General features: G+C 43.6%; 1 protein-coding gene across 6 annotated transcripts in view; it reads left to right on the top strand.

Moving 5' to 3' along the window:
• Positions 1-11105: 11105 nt before the first annotated feature.
• The window catches only part of LOC106038019 (zinc finger MYM-type protein 4), a 46199-nt gene continuing 38133 nt past the window's right edge, over positions 11106-19171 (top strand). For 2 of the 6 annotated variants that reach the window (XM_066982676.1, XM_066982674.1), the window contains exon 1: positions 11109-11257. In XM_066982676.1, coding sequence (XP_066838777.1) covers positions 11216-11257 — 42 coding nt within the window. In that variant the 5' untranslated portion in view covers positions 11109-11215. Of the gene's footprint in view, positions 11258-16645; positions 17188-19171 lie in introns of all 6 variants that reach the window. The other 4 variants (XM_066982675.1, XR_010826504.1, XM_066982677.1 and 1 more) reach the window with 4 other exon arrangements.

Below are 19171 nucleotides of genomic sequence, written 5' to 3'. Positions count from 1 at the left end.
TGTGATTTCTGAGTAGAAAAACAAAGATGCTGTAAAAACTTGTAGCAGTTATGGTGACAAAATTACACATTCTAATACAGAAAACAGGCCAAAAGTACTTTCCATGTATTTAGCATCATTGGTTTCAGTGGTGTTGCACTGGAGACGCATTTAGTGTGATAATGTTAGAACAACATGACATTTTCAATGAAGGTTTTCCTCCATCGAGGCTCCCAGGCTCCCACTGATGTTTCACATTCAGTTTCAGATCACAATAAACAAACTTTATGTGAAGCCCAAGTGAAAGCCACATGCTTGCCTTATGTGGACAGAAACTGTAACTGTTGCATTGCTGTGATAAAATATTATCAAGCTATCTCAAAAATATTTGTGAAGCCCTGGGCAAAGGCAGACTTCATTGCTTCAAACAAAATGAATTTCCCTGTGGCTTTAAAGTTTTAAAATAAAAAATTGCTAGAGATCCATCTTTTCCCCAAATCGGTATTACACCAGGTTTATGACTTTAGCCACTTCCAACTGCAGCAGAAAGAAAGCCCCAAGTCCTGTTCTAAAATGGATTCTCCCTGAGATGTCAGCCCCGCAGTACGAGCAGTAAACGCTTCCACCACGAGGTGTCTCAGAGGTTAAAGCGCTGGAAGAAGAAATTTGGGACTGGCTCCTACTGCACAAAAACTGGCACGGCCTCGTTGCAACACTTGGTTGTTTCTGTTCAGAAAGCAACAAAAATACTGAGTATAAAAGAGTTGTTTTCACCTTTGTTGTGTCCTAAGTACAAGTGAACTATATTTTAGGGAGGTATTCACTTTTATCATCCTTTGAAAGAAATAGTGAGTAAAATTCCAGTCCTTGACCCGCATAGATACGGACAACTCATCTGAAGTCTACAAAGTAGCTTTAAACTTCCATGTGTCTAGTAGTGGCCTGGATATGAGTACCTGCTTTTGTAACACTGTAACTGCAATGTGAATGTTTACCCTGGCACTGAAATCAAACAAACACCAATATAGGTTCCAGGACTTAAAATAAAAATGGCTTCTGCTAACAATCACCTGATTTTGTAAATATTCACACTAGGCAGCTTGCTGTTCTAATAGAAAAAAAAAAAAAAAAAAAAAAAAAAAGAGGATGTTCTCCACAGCATGTCCCACTCCAAATAAACATTGTGCCTGAGACTGGAAACTCATCAGGACAACTTCAGTGGTCTGCAGCTGAAGAGAGAAAAAGACCTGTGGCAGGCTTTGAAAGAAATATTTGAAGGAAGGAATGAGGCTGACATGGAGGTCTGAGGTTAGGAATGTCTCAGTTGCCATCAAGCGAAGGGTAATCTCCAGGTAAGAAATGCATGGATCTCAGCAGGTGGTTCATTTAGATAATTTTTCCCTAATCCATTTCCTCCTCCTATAAACATAAACAAAAAACTGACATGAAGAAATCTTATCTATCTCTATATTATTAATTGCAGGAGGGAAGAGCTGCATGTGTCCAACCTGCTAAGTAAGAATAATTACCCCATGAGGTTCTGTTTCCCATCTACAAATACTAAAATTGCACGAGTCGCAGTAAAGTACACCACCAAAAGAAGCAATTAAATGTTGTGAGGAGATGCTGTGTCTGCATTTCCTGGGTATTCCCTGGGCATTTTTTTGATCTAGGAGGAAAGTTTAATGGCTGTTTGCAAAAATTCACGTAGTAACACTGAACTGGACATCGATGTTCAGCAATTTAAAAAAAAAAATCATGAAGCAAAAGACAGGAGCAGACAGAGAGATCACAGCAGTGAGACACCCAGAAATTTGGAGCCTGCTAAAGGCTCTGCTAGTCAAGTCTGTGGTGCTTTCTGATAAACCTGTCTGGAACAGCAGGGATTTCTGCAGAACGTTTTCATTATTCCAGGGCTCAACAGTTTCATGAATAAGAGCGTCACCTTTAAAGAATAAAGGAGAAAGTAAAATGCCTACAGCAACCTCTGGTGCATAATGCTCAGAGAGGGGATGAAAGGAGTGGCTAATAGCTGCAACAGCCGTTCAGCCCCACAGCAGAATGCTCAGCAACTTTCCTGTGGCACTTGATGATGAGAGTTCTCTCCCTCCCTCCTCCACTGTTTTCACTCCCTGCTTGAGTACTGATTAAATCTGCTCTCCGAGAGGTTTTTCCTGTACACTATGACAAATATGCCCGCAGGCCATTTTTTAACCCAGATGAGTGAAAGTAATGCAGGGCCAGATAAGAGATTACAGTGATAGTAAAGCAAATGCAGAGAACGACTGCAAGGGTTGATTGTTTTTGCACAGTAACATCATTGATTTCATTGGATATAATCTTGATTTATAGTGGAATAAATGAGATCTGAATCAGGCTGAAGAGTCTACAGAAAAGATAATATAGGATCTGCAGGGAAGTCTGCTGTCTGACCATTACAGGCACCCACAGTTCACAAATTCTGCTGGAGACTGTGTTCTCTCAACCTGAAAGGGTTAAAGTTCAGGATTTTCCATTTCTAATGTCTCAGAACTAATTAAAATTCCTGAAATGTCTTAAGTAGCAGAAGTTCCGAGTCCTCTATCAAAATCCAAACAGCATCAAAGTCACATAAACGAGGTCTTCTGCAAAAGAAATATTCAGTACAGCCATGAGAAAGTGCAAGAGGAACTTTGTCTCCTTTCCCTTTCCTTTTCCCTTTCCCTTTCCCTTTTCTCTTTTCCTCTCCTTTCCTTTTCACTCTTCTCTCTACCCTTCTTCCCACGATGGGCAATGTAGCTGGTGTGGGAGGTCGTAGGGGAATCTCTAGCCTGTTTACCATTACTTTGCAGTGTTTAGCAGATCCAAGAACATTCCTTCTCTCCTCAACAGTGCTATGTGTTCCAGTGTTTGTGAGGGACAATTTGGTTGGTGAGACTGGATGGGTAAGACAAGGACAGGGCCTGAAAAGAGAACCATGAATCCATCACTGAACCCAAGAAGGAAACATTATACACCACTATTATAACCTAAGAAGCAAGCACAGCTATTTATTATTCATAATCACGCAGTTCCCACTGCCATTTTAAGTGACCATCTCACTACCTTCCACATTTTTAACGTCATACCCTGACTTAAAAATAGAGAGCTCCAAGATCGGAAAGTCCTGTCCAAGATCACAAAGTCCGTAAGAAGGTGAGAAGAGGATTCTGGGGTCTCAGGGACTGGCACATCTGGGCTTTCCCTCCCCTAGCTGCGTGTTTCCTCCTCTCTCAGCAGTAGCTGTGTTCTGCCAGTGGCCAGAGTAATGTTTGTACATATTGTGCATGTCTGCTGAAGGCACACTTGAGCGTGCCAAGTGTGTCTTCCAACAGGCTCCAAGAGCCCTCTGTTTCCAGTGAAGTCAATTGGAGTTAAGGATGCTTACTGGCTTGCAGGAAGCACTCAGCAGAGTTGTATGACACAGCAATCGCTCCATACATCTCCTTGAGCTTCGAAGAGACAAAAGATATGCATAACTCAGATTTATCCTGCTGCCATACATTAACAACTTCCACGTCTTCTATTAACATAATTTAAAGGTTTGTTGCTGACAATAACTGTGTGACAAGAATGGAAGGTTAAAGATAATCCTATTCTTCATTCCCGTGTACAAAGAGATGGGCTCAACAAAAAATACATCAGCTCTGCAAAAATCCCCGCGGCTCCAACTTGAAGTTTTGGTTAATGTTTGCCTATGCAAAGAATATCAATGGGGCAGAAAAAGTGAGTAGACTCGTGTGCTACTTAATCTGACTGCCACGACTTTCTGAAAAATTTAAAGACCGACAATGTCTTTTCTATTTTTTTTTAATCCACTGTTATTTCCAAAACATAAACTCAAACAAAAGAGGGAACATTGGAAACATACAGCAAAGATAACCATAAGAGAACAAACAACCTCTCTTTTTATTTTTTATTTTTATTTTTTTTCCATAGCATGAAAATGGTAAAAGTATTAAAATCAACAGCTTTACCCTGTGTTTGGGAAATGTCATGTAGTCACATCAGCACTTCTAAGTGGGCACTCCTACGTAACTTTCAATAAAGAATCAAGAAAAGGTCTCCAAACAACAGAACTGGCCAAAACCTCCATAGTTTATTCATGTCAAATTTCAGTAGCTCTCAGAAGGCAAAGATAAAATGAATACTGCTGTAACACCAACATAGTAGAGTAGACTTCCCAGAGAATTACAGGTCTGACAACCTAACACCTATCCCAGGCAAAATTTGTGACCTTGAGCACATTTAGATTTTGCAAAAATCTAACATTTCCTTTTTCTTTCTTTTTTTTTTTTTTTCCCAGTATTAGCTTTGGCATCTTATTAAGGCGCATAGTACCCTCTACACATCATCACACCACAACGCCTATCAGAGGCTGGGAGCAGCCTGAAACAATGTCTCATTGAGCTCTTTCTAATCTCACCCTTTATTACTCTGGACGCTCGGACACGACGCTCGGTTGCCAACACTAACTCATCCACTGCTGATCAAAGTAGCGCAGGGCTGTGCTGCGGGAAGGAAGTTGATGTGGGGTGGGAGTTTACATTTTCAGCAAGGAGACAACAGCAGGTGAAAACAACAACAACAAAAACTAAAGACACAAAAGCAAAGACAAAAAAGCAAAGAAAATTTTGGTATGACCTCTTTTATGTCTCGAAACAAGAATCTGTTATGAACCTGGTCTAAACTTCTGCTACTACGAACTGAATCTTCATTGTAAAACCTTACCCATAAATCTACAGCAGTAGCATAAACAAGGCCTGAATGTAGCTGGAAAGTAGTTAATGACCACATAAGAATACTTAGAAGATGAGTTTTTTGTTTGCTCTCTGTACTACCCTCCTGTGATTGCTATGGATGAGCTGCATCAATGCCTCGAGGATATATCTAGCTCCTAGTTCTATGCAGTTAAATAAGAAGCCCAGTGCTCTTCTCCCTCTGCATTTTTTACGTCTGCCATACTTTTTCACAACAGAGCACCCAGTGCAAAAATTAGCTTCAAAAACTACTGCAAGAACTAGTGAGTAGTGGATGGCATACTGACAAGTCTTAAGGCTACAGAGTAAAAAAGATGGGGAGTCTGGCGCAGAGCAGCATCAGCTGTTTATAGTACAGAAATAGCTGTAAAAGTCTAGCTACCAGATTTGCACATGTTGGTCACTATCTATTTAAATATTTCATGATGTATGCAATTAAGTTTCTTCATCATCGTTGGCTGTGTGATTTTAGAAACCCAATGTATTTATGACTATCTGCGTTCTTGGCGTAATTTCACATTTCTGTGGGGCTGCAGAGTGGCAATGAATGAAAACAATTTCCTTTGTATTTACAACCAGATTCACTTAGGGGACCTGAGAGCTGCCATAGACGGTGTGCAAAAACTGACGTCTGGCATGTTTGAAAACAGAAGTCTGTATTGTTTAGACTTAGAAAGGAGATGCAGAATGGATTTATAATGATTGTAATTAGAATAAAAGCATGATTGCACTGAACTTAAACTCTGGTCCAAATTTCATACACACCCACAAATTCATCCAAATAGAAATTAACTTCATAATTAATACTGGATCATTCCCATTACAAAAAGACACTATTAATTATTGATGATGCTCGTCTCTCTGCCGAGTTGTTTACGTCTTTTCACCCTCCAGTTCACAGAGTGCTTTGGATAATGCAGCATGTACAAATCAAATCCCTGGGAGATGTGTAAGCAACCACTCCATGCTTGTCCTGCCTGCACCCAGGAAGACCCTGCCACTGTCCCTTCTTATCAAGCAAAATACAGAGGGGCATTTGTTTGCACGAGTGGAGCTAGAATATTCTCTTTTGAGTTCAGCTTCCTCCTTTCATCCCACCCACCATCAGACACTTCCTGACATTTCTCCTGCAGGCAGAGTAAGGCAACTGCCTTTTTTTTTTTTTTTTTTTTTTTTTTTTTAATTTCAACGGCTGCTCCTCCAGTAATCTGTGGGTGGTGGGGGAAGGGGATGTTATCTCAAAAGCAAACACAGCCGAGCAAGTCTGGGACGTGAGGGGGAGCTTCAGGATGAAAATAGGCCTCTGCCACCCCTCTTGTGTTCGTGTATCTATGACTAAGCACTCTGAATGCGTTGCTTTTTAAAACTTGCCTTCTCTGTTTCCTTGATCTTTGTTGTTTCCAAGCATCTAGATCCCCTTTGTCCTTGCAGCCTCGGGGGACCTCACTGTGCAGGCCCCTGACATCACCAGTGCCATGGAAATGCAAATCCCGCTTGGCCCCGTGGCCAAGGCCCTGGGGGACAAAGCCGGGGCACCCTGGTGCTGGGAGACAAACCCACCTGGAGCGCTGCTCCGCTTGGGCACCAAGAGGAGACTCCACTGGACGTTTTTCCCTCTGCAACATCTCCTGGTTTTGTTCAAGTGCTTGCAGCCCTGCCTTGGAAGCTGTTCGTGTCGTCTGCAGCGGTGCCATCCAAAACCAAGTGGTTTTGGTAGTTCTGCCCATCTCCGGGACAGAAAAGGGTGCTGGCAGCTCAGCCTCCAGAGCTGGCACCGCTGGGTGGGTGCCTCCAGGCTGAGGGCAGAGTGCACCACACACACAGCTGCCAGCCGTGGGCTCCCTCGCCCAGGGACGACGCTTAACCTCGTTCCCCAGCATTGCCTCCTCGGAGCTCCAGGCAGCCTCCTCTGGTTGTGGACGGAGATTTAGGGAAGCCGCTGCTCCCTGTCCTAGCACTGCCTACTGCCTCTCTTCACGTTTGATGCAGAGTTGGCCTCTCGTCGCCTCTGGTCTCAGTCCCTCCCAATGCCACAGACAAAGAAGTGCCCAAATCAACGCATTTCAACTCCAAGGCCTCCTTCCCTTTGACTCTCCTGTTCCCTCACTTCTCCAGGCTCTGCTTCCTCAGCCTCCTGGTCACTGCTGTCCCTGCTCTCAGGTCATCCCGGCCCACAACCACACAGTGCTGCGTTGCTTCAAGCAAACTGGCACTGTCCATTCTTACAGCAATCCTACAGCGTGCTTTTGAGTCTCTGCCTGACCCCAAAAGGGGGTGCAACATGTGCACCAGCCACATTTCTCAGCCCACCCTACAAAGCCTGTCCTATTAGGATACTCACTGAGCTGACCGAGAAGGAAACAAGATTTTCCATTATTGGTAATTTGTGTCTGGCCAAAAGCATGCAGCAGTACTCGGAGCACCTGCAATTCTCTGAACAGAACCTGAGCTCGGATGGAGGGAGTGTCTCAATCTTAATATGTAGGGCTGGCAGGTTTTCTGGGTGATCTATATTCAGCTGTACGTGCCTGTGGGTATGTGGAAAGATCATTCATCCAGTTCATTGAACTGCAGCCTGCATGCGAAAGGAGTTTCATGGTTTCTTTTTTAAATGTCACTGTTTTAAAGACAAATAGTCTCACGCAGAATGGTACAGCAGATTATAATATGGGCACTCCAGGGGTAAATTAAAAAGCAATTCAGAAACAATACACTGTGGAAAAATCTTATCTTTTCCCTGTCTTATCCAGGCATTTATCTGGGTCTGTTCTACACTAGTCATCACCACATTATCTACATATTATACAGTGTCTTTTTTAGCCACATTAATACATACACAGCTCATTTAGAGTCAAAATTAAGTCAGGTCTGAACAAGCTGGAAAACATGCTGCAGTAGTTCAAGTGCCCTATTCAAAGGCCTGAGATATGCCTACACAGCATACATACCAGTGACGAGAGACTTTTAAATGCTCCGCGCTTATTGTCACCCTCTCGTCTGTCCACACTATCAGTTTAAGCAAACCTACCATCAGGTATAGATTTCAGTAGCATCTGGTTTTATTGTGCTCCATGTTAATGACAGGATCTGTTTTTAACAACGTATTTTGTTTAGTGGTCTGAAAGCATTGTGAGTTGAATATCGAAAGCTCAAAATATTTCCATCAGCTCCCTGATTTACTTATGAGAAACATGCGATGAAATAAAGATGTCTGGTCACGTTAGCATGCTCTGAGCAAATTATCTGAAATTTTCATTTTATAAAATACTATAGAAATGTAAAATATAGCCCAAAGAAATTATAATAATAGTTTTGTCAAACCTTCTGATGTTACTGGAAGTCCCATGGTATTTGAGGTTATTCTGAATGCCTGAGCTTTTGGAGCTGTGCTTACAAGAGAATAAATGTTTAGTTAAAACAAACAAACAAACAAACACGCATACAACTTCTTCCCTCCCTCCCCCTGCCACTTCCTAAAGTTAATCCTGAAAATGTGCGGGCAGCGCACTATAACGTCTCAGAAATCAGAGGTCAAAAAGAAAAAAAACAAGTTTGTTATTCTTAAACTCTTAATTCGTAAACTAATCTCATCTTTTAAGGTCCTTCTCCTGACTTCTGAATAGTTGGATTTTTCAACATCGTTACTAATTGTTTAGATCATTTATAAATATTTATATTTTAACTGGGTTCTTGCCTTTTTTTCCCTCTTTCTTTGTATTTTCTGCCATGCTAGAAGATCCCTTTCAAAGATAGGTGCATTTTCAGTGTTTAGATCATCTACACATGTACAACACATCTGTGCTGCTACACTTTGAGAAATCTGTACATGTTCAGTAAGTCTCCGATGGAAAATTAATATGTGGCAGCCCTGTACTTAGAATTTCTAGCTATTTGAGAATCAAAACTAATGTAAATATTGCCATATAAAAATCTTTGATTGCTACTATATCTCGTGCACATTAAATTGATTAAAATATTCATTCTTTTCATCTACAGCTATCTAAGGATAAATGTAATTTTTGAACAATTACTTAATTTCACATCAAGCTCACAGTTTACCTGTGACATCCTCTGACATACAGAATCCCAAGTTCCTTAAGAAATCTCACAAAATGACATATCAATGAGAGCTACTTCCTGAGGATGTGAAAAGCATTATTCGTAACTTATTAGATTATTACTTTCATTAATTATTTCACTGCCATTGGAATGCTGCCACTTCTAAAGAAAGACTTGACAGGATTTCCTAAACGAATCCTAATATTATGTATCTAACATTTTAGGCCAGACGAAGGACAGTGTTTACATAAGATTCATTCCATTCACGGCTGAAATGCAGCTGCTGCTGCTTAATACCACCCTTTAACTGTGCAAATCAGATAAAGCTAGGAAGTGGAGATTTCTCTTTAAGACAAAGTTTTAATTAGCATTTAGATTATTTAAATAGTAAGGAGAAAGGAACACATTGTTCTTATCAACTACTTGTAGGTGCTAGTAATGTTTGACTGTTCACAGTCAACAAAAACAGCAACAATCTGTATCTCACTTGTAATTTCATATTTTTTCGTAATAGGCTAATGTCTTGTTAACATTTTGAGTGTCTTAAGTATTGGAAAGTATTAAAACGGCAGGCAACGTTACAATGTTTTAAATATTTAGGCTTTAACCTTGAAAAGTTATATTGACTTTTGAAACCAAAACGTGACCTCTCAGGTATTTCAGGTTAAAGGGATACGCAAATCTTCATGGGATTATGTCCTCCGAGTTGGTAGAAACAACCCTCACATGAACTTTTGATTGATGCCAGATGAGGAGAAATGCGGTCAAATATAAAACATCCATTCCAACATTAAAAGCATGTCTGGTTTACAGTTGTACCAACAAACGTTAAATTAACTAAAAAATTACATAATAGTTCATTCATGAGTGATACAGTAGGGGCACAATAAATAAAAAACAGGTCTGTCTATATTCGTAGGCTGATTCCAATGAAGTGAAAAAAAACAAATGTCCTGCAAATACTCCATGCAGTTTTCAAAACCACCGTGCAGGCGTTTCAGCACAGGAAGGAAGAGCTCTAGACTCCACAGCAGTGCAAAATTAAGAGTGAACCGACTTGGGTTCAGAGGCGCATGACATCCTCTCACTGCAGTTGGCTTGTGATGCGCTACCGTTGTAAAATTACGCTTTGTAGAGTGTGGAGCATCCCGCCCAGCGAACAAATAGAATCCTAGAATCAGTAAGGTCGGAAAACACTTCCAAGATCATCTGGTCCAACCATCACCCTACCACCAATGTCACCCACTAAACTGTGTCCCCAAGCCCCACGTCCAACCTCTCCTTGAACACCCCCAGGGACGGTGACTCCACCACCTCCCTGGGCAACCCGGCCCAACGCCTGACCGCTCTTTCTGAGAAGAAATGTCTCCTCATTTCCAGCCTGAACCTCCCTTGGCGCAACTTGAGGCCATTCCCTCTAGTCCTATCACTACTTATTTGCAATAATAGATAAAATACATACCGTCTCCAACAGGAAGGCCACAGGTCCAAACCGCCAACCTCTGCAGTGTTCCATAAAGGGAGGCGCGGGGATCCTGCTTCACCCTGCACCGCGGGACCGATCACGGCAGCCTCATGGTGCTCAGCGGCTTGGGTGGCGGGCGGTGGGTGGGTGCTGTGTGCTGCTCTGAGGTGGCAAGGACACGTTGGGACTGGAAATGTCGGAGACCTCGACCTCTGGCGGGGTGAGAGGTGAGGTGGGTGAGGTGAGGTTGGGTGAGGTGAGGCCAAGTGTGGTGAGGTGAGGTTAGGTGAAACGAGGCCGGGTGAAGTGCCACCAAGGGATTCCAGGTGACACGAGGCCAGGTGCATGACACCAAGTGTGGTGAGCTAAATCTAGGTGACACGAGGCCAGGCAAGGCCAGGCGGCCATGCCACAACCTCATGGGCCACTTGGCCACCATGGTGCCGGTCGAAGCCCTACAACGCTTGCCCAACTGCCCAGACGGTCCCTCACTGCCCCATCCCCTTCCCCACCTCATGTTCCCCATGTCCCTCCCCTCATGCCCCCCCCCCACGTCCCCCTTCATCCCTGAAGTGCCCCCAACGCGCGTGCGCGGGGCTGCCCCGGGGAGGCGGGCCCGGGCGGGGGCGCGCAGGCGCGCGGCGCATGCGCGCTGTGGCCCCGCGCTAGGCTGGGCGGCGCAGCTGGCAGAGGGCTCGCGGCCTGGCGGCTCCGACCCCCCCCCCCCCCTTCCCCTCCTCCTCCTCCTCCTCCGCCCTGAGGGAGCCGCCGGGACCCCCCCCCTCCAGCCCACGGCAACGGCTCGGGGCCGGCCCCGGCACCCCGCGGAGCCTCCCCCCCGAGAAGAGGGGGGGGGGGGGGGGGGGGACACACGCGAGGTTGAAAGGGAGCGAGGAGCCCCCCCGGGCCGGGACAGCTGAGGGGGGGGCGCGACATGGCGGAGGCCAAGGAGGAGGGGCCCGGCCCCTGCACCAGGGTGAGTGGGGGGCGTCAGGGGAGGACACGGGCGGGGGGCTGCGGGCGGGGGGCTGAGGGGTGCAGCCTGCTGGGCACTGCGCCGCTGTCCAGCACCCTGACGGGAGGGCTCGGCAGGTGGGGGCGCGGGGTTTGGGGCCCCCCCGGCCTGGGGACGGGCTGCCGTGGTGGGCATAGTGAGGGGTTTTGTCCCTCTGGGCCTCCGATCCGGCTGCCCCCAAGGTTTGTGCAGATTTCTTGCAGTTGCCCCCCCAGCAGAGCATGTAGGCATCGTTTTGATCAGCATCTTGGCGTCGCTGAGCTAATAACGGCTAACGAGGATCTGTCATAAACTTAACGGCTAACGAGGATCTGTCATCGCCAGCCAGCCGGCCAACTTGTTCAAACCACAATGTTCTTGTTGCTTTTTGTCGATGTATTTCACCCGTCCTTGTCAAACCATAGCGGGCCGTCAAGATGGCAGTTCCATCCAGCGGTTAGGTACGCGGACGGCAAGCATCGCGGACTGCAAGTGTCTCAGGACCATTAGCGGTGCTGGTCCTGAGACATGGCCCTTCGTTGTCGTGGTTTGGTCTGTAAGTACAGCGGGCATCTGACTCTGCTTGAAGAAACACTTCATCCTTTAAACAAGTGGAAGGTTCTTTATTGCCCGTGTCTTGTAGCCCGTGAAGCAACCGAGGGAAAATAACTTTCTAAGCAGTGCTCATGGTAGTCTTGCAACAAGTGAAGGCCAACTTCTGGCACGCATTGTAACATTTGATTGAAAACTTTCTGATAGAAGTGAGGTTAAGTTACTGCTAATGGGCATTTCAGTTTGTATGGAAGGGTCTGTAGGCTACTACAAGTCTCTGAGCTGTCCAGATCCCTTTTCCCAAAGATGAAGAAGTTTTCCCATTCTCTAGCCTTGCAAAAGGCAAGAACACTATCTAAAGTTTCCCATTCCTGTGCTTGAGAAGAGTTGCTTACTGAATTTATTGCAGGGAACGTGAAACTTGTGATCACTGTGAAACTAGTTGTTGCTAAGCAGAATGGTTGACCTTCCAGGGTACAATTGAAGGAGTTGCACAGACATTTGGCTATGCTGCAGTCATGGAAGTGAACTTCACAGCTGAACTGTCTTAAAGCCATGTCTTTCACCAGTTGCAGTTGTTAATGAGCAAACTCATAAAATTTTGTGGGATTGCTCACAAGAACTATGTATCACTGGAGGATCAAGATTTTGCCTGTCTGCAAGAAGTTTGAAGGGATGTAGCTGGATGTAAGACAGTAACTTAAGAAATCTTAAATAAAACTTCATTCCCAGTAACTGAGATGTTAGTGGACATAAAGAGAAACTTTTATATCATGATGACAGTCAAGCATTGGAAGAGGTTGCTCAGAGAGGTTGTGCAGTCTCCATCTTGGCATCTAGTGGTCTCATCGTGCCCATTGCCTTGATACGCACGTCTTACCTGCTGACACGTCACCTGGCATTGCCCAATGGAAAAAAAAAACAAACCACTTTTTTCTTCTTAAGATTGCCAACTGTCAGCTAAGAAATACCAAAGAAAAGCACCTTCGAGTCAGTATCGTCTTCATTGGTCTCAGGAAAAACTGGTTTTGTATTGGTTAGATAATCATCTGCTAAGTAGTAAGTCCCGAAATCTTCATCCATTGTTACTCCATGTGTCCCTGTGGGCATTACGGAAAACCTCTTACGTGCTGTTGGCACTGACAACATGCTGGGTTCCTGCAAAAGCAGAGACTGTGTGTGGTAAAATTTACAGATGATCGAGGAAAGTGGCACTTGCCACAGGCAAATATGTAAGGAACAGTTTGCCAATCTAGCCTGAAGGAAAAGACCTTTCTGGTCCCAAGTTTGACAGCAAGGTTGATCTGACCTATGCCAGAAAGGCTTCTGTGAGATTTTAATATAAATAGTAGCACCGAGGCACCACATTCTATCAGTGTGTAATTTTCAGAGTCTGAGAGATGAATTTCTTCATCATTCCCCATCTCAAAACCAGCTTATGCACCAAGATGTTCTTGAGGAACATGGGGAGAAGTGAATCCTTCCAGGCTGCTCAGGTGACTGATGGAAGAATTAGATTAGTATGCAGTACATACAGCGCGCTTACATATCTTCCATTAAAACAGTAAGTGATGAGGTCTTGGAAAACCTGCATATCCCATTTCTCTTCCCCTATGTGGTCCAGTTCCCGTGCTACAGGTAATTAAGATGACAGACTCTTTCAAATGCTGTGCCCAAGGAATAACAAGCATTTGTTAGCAAAAAATTTGTTCCTTTGTATAGGACAAATAAAGATTGATTTAATAATTTCTTCAGAGAGGAACTTTGCAAGTGATGGTGTCCTTCTCAATATTAAAATCTTTTGCAAAGGTTTTTATTCCAGAAGTGCATGCACCGAGACTGGCGTTTTGCAAAATGCATCAACAAGCAGGTGCCATCTTTTAGCTCAAGCCAAAGCAATGAGCAACAAACTGAAAAACAAGGGTTTTGCCAGTGTAAGATAGCATCCTTAAAGTTCTTGTGGCTAAGTTGTTGTTTTAGAGAAGGTTAATTTCTACTTTAACCTAATTTATAATCTTTAATTTCTAAATAAATTACATATATAGATAAATACATATTTTATATAATATATTCTAAAGAAAATATATCAACATATTCAACTTTTTGAGTAATATCAAGATTAACTTTATAAGTTTTTTTTTATTAAAACATCTGTGGCACATCAACTGTAATTAATATGTAATATCGCTGTCTGGAACAGTTTGCATTATGAGTAGAATGACCATTTATTCACAACAATACTTGGTCAATGCATTGAACGAGGCAGGACAATTTGTGGTGTATGGTACAAGCTGCTGAAATTTGACCCCTGGGCTCTTGGAAGTCAACTTGGTGTGAATAGGTGAACACCTGGATGTCTACGTCTTGCAAAAGATTTTAAGTTTTGCGTGGCTTTATTCAAAGATTGAAGGATATCATCTCATTTAGAAAGTTTTGCTACTAGACTACTCTTAAATGGGGCAAAGACAATGAAAACGGATTTGTGCAGCTCTCAAAGGATGCTTTGCCATCATAATCCTTGAACTTGCCATGTAAAAGAAGCATAAATGATCCCAGTGTTTCATGTTAGGGCTTTTCACATGGTATAAAATAAGGAAAAACAAAGTAAGCTGTTTATGCCCACTTGAAGGCCGCTTGCATGGTTAGAATACTGGAAATTAATTATGATATCACTCCCAACATTCTTAAAAGCGGTTATCTCAACTTTTTATTAATCTACCGACTGTTGGATCCCATCATTTCTTCCAGTTGGATCCCATCATTTCTGCCAGACATTCCAGTTCCCTTCGGCTTTTCCATAAATGCCTTGTAGCAAATTTCACGTAGTGAATTCTCTTCAAGGCTTTCTGTCAATGACTAACTCTGTTCAGGTGACTTCCATCATCCATTTTGTAACGGCGTGGTAGCTGCATAAAAGCAGCACTCGCTCCTGCTTTTGCTCATAACATTTATTCTCTGTGATCATCCAAACTCCTCGAAATAAGGTTTCTCCAGCAGAGCATATTTCATCAAGGGCATGTCAGCAGAATTGTGTGCTCTCTGTGTCTCATCTTAGCCTGTGTTCTGCCTTGCGCGCTCTAATAGAAAAAAAGTGTTTCCGCTGGGACAGAAGAGGGAGATGGCTACAGTACACCCACAAGGTTGTTTTTTTAATTAGTTGTCCAGTGGAAAAAGAAAAAAAAGAGTGAGCAAGACTCAATCTGGGAAAGTAACTTAGGGATAAAAAGAACTCTGTTACTGGAAAGGTCAGGAAAGTGCTTCATGAACTCTGTAGGTGTGAGGCCATGATAAAGTAATCCTTGCATGTTGCTGATTGCTGGAGCAGTTACGTTATTTGTAGAAGCTCGTGCCAAGGTGAAGCAAAAGTCACATCACAGCTGAGTCTGAAATAAGTTGAAATCTGCTATCATGAGCTGTGGTTTAGCCATATCGGGGAAAAAGGAGACGGATTTAAGTGCTAAGCAGGCTGCAGATCGGTAACCTCAAGACCTGGCGTAGATGACCTTTGCTGCCACACTCTTTTCCAATAACTCTCACTCTGGAAGTGCTACTCAGAAATTTCATGGGAAATAAAGATGTTAGGCTGTACTTTCCTAGACTAAATTTTACTTTCCCAAACTGGTATTGACCCAACTATATTCTATATATCCAACTGTATGTCGATCCATGCTATATTTTGTCCTTTCTGTAAAGACTAACGGAGGAACAATGCTATGTATCTAGTTTTGGTTACCGTATTTGCTATTTACTTTAGATGCACGTGTATAATTTTGGAAGTAGTTTGAAGTTCTGAGAGGATTTCTATATAAATTATCTGTAGTGTTCTTTTAAAAACGAAACCAAACCGTAGTCAGTGGGTATTGGAATGGTTTATTTTGTTGAATAGTCACAGACAGAAGATGAAGAAATCTGCCTGTGAGTCTTTTCTGCCCTCTGACAGTACTGTCATTAACTTAGTAATGCTTCGGTAGAAAAGTGTGTTTGGAATCTCAAGAGTGTAGAAATAAGTATATTTTCCATTGGCAATCTTTGTTTGTAAGCTGTATCCATAAAAAAGTTAGCTGTGTGGCCTTGCCAAGGTTCTCTGGACTCTTTCTGCCATCAGTAAAAGAGATGGGGATCTCTCAAAGTCCCAGCACAGGAAGAATTGCTTCTGGATTGCATCTTCATTTCCATCGAAAAGAGAGAAAACCTGAATCAGTAGATTGATCAACTAATGTTTAGTTGTCTAAATTTAGGTGAGAAGAACCTGAGGCAGAATTAGGATAACTGGACATAGTTACTCCTACAGGAGAAATTTTGGAGTACTTACATTATTTCATTAATTTTCGATAGCTTCCTACTCTTTTGTACATTGATATTTGTTAAATCAATCTAAAAAGTAAACGGATTTCAGCTTTATTCAAAGAGGTGCTACGCACTCAAAAATTCACACGTGTCTTCAGTAAGTTCAATGTTGCCTGGTAGGATTTGTCGTGTTCCATGAAAAAATGACACTTTTGTGGTTTTTCACGAAATTTCCATGGTCTAGAAACTTACCAAGTTGTTTGGTTAAGTAAGTTTAAGGAAAGTTTTGTTGGGCGGGTGGGATTATGTAGGCAAGTTTCACCTCTGTGACTTATTGGGAGGTAGAAGGATCGAGCAGAGGTGGGTCTCTCTTCTTGGTGTCTCGCTACGAGAGTTCATTTCTCAGGCATCGTGTGGACATCTTGGTTCATGTCACGGGGCAGCTGTTGAGCACGGCATGAAGCAATCGCAGGAGCTTCGCTGAGAGCTCTGATCACACAGTATTGGTGTTCTTTCTGCCTGTTTTTACAGGGGTTCAGGCATTTCATTCTGAAGAGCCTTGGATACCTGTAATAATGCCTGCAAAGAAGGTGGAACACGCAACTGTGCTGCCTATTGTAAGAGCCACTTCTTCGTAGGAAAAGAAAAAGTAGAAGCCAACCAGGGCAACAGCTACAAATGGGACTGGAATTGTCCATCTGAAGGAGAGAAATACCAATTTTGATAAGAGCAGGAGAGGAGAAAATCATAGGACTGGGCAGGAGCATGGAAGAGAAGTGGAACAGGCGAAAAGAAGCCTGAGTTAGGAAGATCCTTTGAAGAATAAAGTAGATCATGTTTGCTTTTTTCTCTTTAAGAACTAAAATAACGAAGGAGGGGAAAACTGCATACACTTAGAGGCTCTCCAGTTCACCACCAATTGTTGTTGTTGGCACCGAACTCTTACAGGAAGGGAAAAGACTTGCAGTACCTAATGGTAGATGAGATGATTCACCAGTGTGGGCCCATTAACATATAAACCATCCTGGGAAGGAGGGCTGATAATCCCTGCTGTGTTTATCAACAAGCAGAAGGTGCTACATTTGTAAATTGTCCGGATTTGCATGCAAAGCCAGCTTGTAGGCTTCTTAATTTGAGGGCAGATTATAATGAAAAGCAGATGACTTGGGTTTTATATCACTTTCTTTGATTTACAGAGGTGGATTTTTATTACTAACATAACCAGTAGCAAACAATTCCTACCATGGTTAACTGTCCTCTTGGGGGAGACATTGAGTAGAGGGATCTTTACTGGGTTATAGTGCTGGTCCTCGCGCCCCAGGTTGTTATCCTCGGTGTTTCTTCCTTGTAGCATAAGGACTGGCTTTCCCTTAAAAGATGTGGTGGTGGCTCTCGATTAATGAGATACTCAGCTTCTAAGTTAAGTGGAATAAAAGGGGCTGTGTGCTTTGCGGAACATAATCTTCCAAATAGCGATGCTTTTGGAAGATGTGGCCAAAATATGTAAGTATACACTTGTATTCTGGGAACTGCTGTCTTCTTGTGGGATGCTAAAATACACGGCTGAAGTGAAATATTTGGTTTGGAGTAATTACTCGCCTAGTACCACAACGCAGAAACAGGCTTTGTTATAACGGAGACCCAGGTCTGGTTTTGGAGATTTTTACGTCCATGTAACTTTTCTGAACAGTTTAGTTTTTCTGGCGTATGCTGTGAAAAGTAGGAGTTGTCCTAATTTAATGTCACGTAGAGATTTAGGTTAACCCAAATCGCAGCGCCACTGGTTGGTCGTAGAGTGTCTTAACCTGTGGTAGGAAAGCTCAGCACATAGCTGGGGTGAGGGTTTGAGGAGAGAAATTATTTGTTTTTAAAAGAAGGCCTTTCTTGTGGATGCCTTGGTTTGTTTGCTTGATTTGTGGTGTGTGTGTTTCTTAATTTGCAGAGCCCGAGCATCCAGCGGGCTTTAGATCAGCACGTCATATCTGTTGCCTCTGCAAAAACAGTTGCAAGGTGAAGGCTTTCCGCAGGGAGCTGTTTCCTTCTCAAAGTCCTGTTTTTTGGGGGGAAGGGAGTGGGAGAAGGACTCAAATCTCCCTCTGTTCTTTACAGGTATAGATAAAAACTTTGATCATTCAGAAAAGATCATTCAGAAAAGATAAGGCATTATCAAGTAATGTTCTGTTACTTGGCAGGCTCATCTGCTTGGCCCCATATAGGCTGGGAACAGTTTGCAGCTCGTGTGCGTGTGTTTGGGGGAGATGCAGACCATAAGGTCGACAGAGGCTTTGTTTAGAGTCAGCCCATGAATATTCAGGACTCTCAGGAATCTCAGCAAAGTCTGGGGATAGAAAGGGCTGATGCACTTTTGTGCCGAGCGGCTCCCCATGAGTCCTGGTGATTCATTCAGAATTATAAAAAACTAAAGCGAAATGCCTGCAGCACACGCCTGAATGTTGTTTTCTGAAACTTTGTTGTTTAGATGCGTAAAATTTAAGTCGCAAAAATTTCAGATGCGTAAGGAGGTAGGATGCAAAGTAAAACCGCAGCTCTGGAATAGGAAGGTAAGGAGCCACAAGAAACAGAAACATGTCTGCCTTTGTCTTTTTGCATGTATAGATGCTGGTTTGGATTTTGCCTTTGAAATACCTATTGTAGTATCCGTCTCCTTACTCTTAGACTAAACCAGTGACTAAAACTAATCCTTCAAAGTCTTGAGCGTGGCTCAAATGCCTGCTCAAGCCTGAGCACAAACCTTGCAAAATCTGCAAACTTCACGTCCTCCTGGCTCTGCTCCTGAAACGCAGGCTCTGAGCTGCGCTCTCGCAGCAGAGCCCACGCCGAGCCTCCCGGCACCCCAACGCGGGGCTGCTCTCGGGGTGCCGGAGCCCCGATGCCTTGGGTGGTGGCCGGCGAGTGTCCGGCGTGGAGCCGGGGCGGCTAGGGGGCTCTGCAGGCCCGCGCCGAGCGCCCAGCTCTATGGCTCGCCTGACCCCGCCGGGTTCTCTTCCTGCCGCAGCCGTTCTTTTCCTGTAGCAGGTATCTGCAGCAGGCTGGCTC

Source organism: Anser cygnoides, chromosome 24 (genome assembly GCF_040182565.1).
Source record: "Anser cygnoides isolate HZ-2024a breed goose chromosome 24, Taihu_goose_T2T_genome, whole genome shotgun sequence".
Lineage (NCBI taxonomy): Eukaryota > Metazoa > Chordata > Aves > Anseriformes > Anatidae > Anser > Anser cygnoides.
This window is presented reverse-complemented; position numbering and strand designations above follow the sequence as displayed.